We start from the raw sequence: 2651 nt of genomic DNA, 5'->3' as shown, positions 1-2651 counted from the left end.
TTTGAGGTATAATTTATAAATATTTTCTTATTTTAGGTAAATATCTAAATTTCTCAAAAATAAATGGTTGACACGCTTGTGGTATGTAAATCAAGTTAGAATTTTAGGGTTACTAAATGCTAATATTTTTCTAATCTAGGTAATTAGCTAATTCACTCTATTCTAATCAGGCCATGGGCTTTATTAAGCTTGATCCAACATGGGTAAAATCTCAGCCCAAAGTGTAGAAACAAAGAAATGATTTTTAATCAGGTGGAGAGAAAAAAATGATTCAATTTTTTATTTCATTAAAATATACAGTAAAGCCCTAATTCCTTTCTCTTGTGCAATTCAATTTCCCATCCGGTAAGCTTTCTCAAATTTTCTGTTACTCTTCTACTCTTTTAATGTTAACTTCTTTTAGTGAAAAATTAACCTGTTTTTCTGATAGATTAATTTTAAGATTTGTCTGTTGTTATTGATCTTTCTGGGTATTTTAAAGAGTTTATGAATGTTGAATTATTAGGTTTTTGGGGAGCTTGAGAGTTAAATTTTGGGTCTTTTTCATGTTGAAATTGATATGGTTTTGATACTGGAATGTTTTATTAGTTAATGGGTTAAGTAGTTAAATTTTGGATCTTTTTAATGCTTGCCTTGATATTTAATAATTGCATCCTACATTGTGGTTGTTCTAATCTATGGTTGAGTAATATGAAAGAAAAAATAAGTTTTTGAAAACAAAACAATGAGAAACTGATTTTTTTTATTGATTGTTAATTTACTCTCTACTGGAATTCATCAAAGAGTATCACATTGTTTGTTTTTTGGTATTGTTTGGAATTTGTTCCATATGATTTATATTTGAGCCGTTGTATTCATTTCGGACCAAATGATTTTTGCATTTGCAAAGTTGCAGGATATTTCTATCATAGGTCATTTTATGGTCTGATAAAAGTTGAGTTCAGTATCGTCTTATGTATGTCTCAATGTAATAGTTATTTTTCACATACGTTAGTGTCCGTGCTAGTCGTACAAGATGCGTAAACAGCTGCAAACTTCGTTATATTGGTTTCGTAGTACTGGAAAGGGGCTGTTGAAATATTAAAATAAAACATTGTACAAGTTGTTTCTCTAGGATAAGTCATTGAAATGCTTATATATAATTTTATGTTTCACGTTCAAGTGTGCTCTTCCCGAATGCAAATTGTTATGGATTTCTTTAGTATCTTACTTCATACTTTCGGACCATGTATACTATTGTCCTCAAGTTGAGGTATTTATTTATGCTAGTTTGTCCAATCTATCACTTGATCAGATTTCCATCGCCAATGCTTTGTTTTTTGTTTTGACATTCATCTATCCTTTTCAATAACTTTTGTCAACATTTTTAGAAAAAAAAGTGCTTGAATAATGTCTTGTTTGGACATCTGCAGTTTACGCTATCAAATAATGGGTCGGAAAGCTGGTAGTGTATACATCAACCCCAAGAGATTTGGATCTCTCACGAAACCTTGCATGAAGGATATGATATCATTTCTTAATTGCTTATCTCTGAACCACATAAATGATGAAAAATGTGTTCGACAAAAGGAGCAGTTAAATGCTTGTATGGATGCTCAGGTAATACAATCATTGACATAATGGCTGATAGGGCACTATATTCTCTGCCTCTCTCTCTATATGCATACTATGTTCTACTGGAACTTCTGAATTCTTACATTTGAGAATTTTATTTCCGTTTTCTGAAATGTTTATGAAAACTCCAAAATTCTATATTTATAAGTTATTCCTGTAAAATAAATATTGTTATGCTGTTCACGTTTCACTGTTTTCCCTTTCAGCATTTTTTGTTTCCATGCCACATAGTAATATATAAATATATTAGTTTGCTTGTGTAACACCCAATATTTCTATTTAATTAAGCATTTTATTACATTGATGAAGTTCTCATATTAGCTTCTCTAAAACCTTTGATGTTAACTGCTGTGCAGACCAGCAAGAAAAAATCATTTGGAAGCATTAATTATCATCTGCAGAGGCTTAACCGAGGAAGGAAATAGTTTTTGCCTGCATATTGTTCTTCATGATCAACGTTTGATCTCATATGTGGCGGAAGACAGTTAAATCGGGTATCAAAGCGTTGCATATCATTTTGTTAATGCATTTTTTTGATATTGCTAATAGAGAGTTTGGAACAGTTTTTGATGTACTTGAGTTCTGTACGTAGCATTTTAAGAAACTTTACAATAATGCTCGATTAGATTCTTATCTATTTACGGATAGTTTAAGTGGAGAATCAAAAATTAGGCAATAGTTTAACATGTTGATACACCTGTATAATATAGTCTTCATGTTCTGCCCTGTGGCTCCCTCCCGAAAGCAGAACACTTGATCAATGTTTTTGTTATCAACAAATTTCATTTTGTCCATTGAATTTGGCATAAAATATCAAATAATGCCAAGTTTGTTGCTTTATAGTTTTCTGTCATTGCAATTGTGTGGATAAAACGAACCAACATGTTTGTTTTGAAGGTGTTTTTGTCCAAAGTCACAAACTTGACCTTATTTGATATTGTGCCAATTTTGAGGGCCAAAATGAACTTTTTTTTTGGTCATAGTGGTTAAGTTTGAAAAGTACTATTATATGAAGGGAACAACTAATTGAAGATTAT

General features: G+C 31.0%; 1 protein-coding gene across 1 annotated transcript; it reads left to right on the top strand.

The window, feature by feature from the left end:
- Positions 1-234: 234 nt before the first annotated feature.
- LOC126676934 (uncharacterized) lies at positions 235-2300 on the top strand. The gene is made up of 3 exons (XM_050371310.2): positions 235-345; positions 1413-1599; positions 1971-2300. The coding sequence occupies exons 2-3, from the start codon at positions 1429-1431 to the stop codon at positions 2037-2039; spliced, it is 240 nt and encodes a 79-aa protein (XP_050227267.1). The 5' UTR covers positions 235-345; positions 1413-1428; the 3' UTR covers positions 2040-2300.
- The last annotated feature ends 351 nt before the right edge of the window (positions 2301-2651 follow it).

Source organism: Mercurialis annua, linkage group LG1-X (assembly GCF_937616625.2).
Source record: "Mercurialis annua linkage group LG1-X, ddMerAnnu1.2, whole genome shotgun sequence".
NCBI lineage: Eukaryota > Viridiplantae > Streptophyta > Magnoliopsida > Malpighiales > Euphorbiaceae > Mercurialis > Mercurialis annua.
This window is presented reverse-complemented; position numbering and strand designations above follow the sequence as displayed.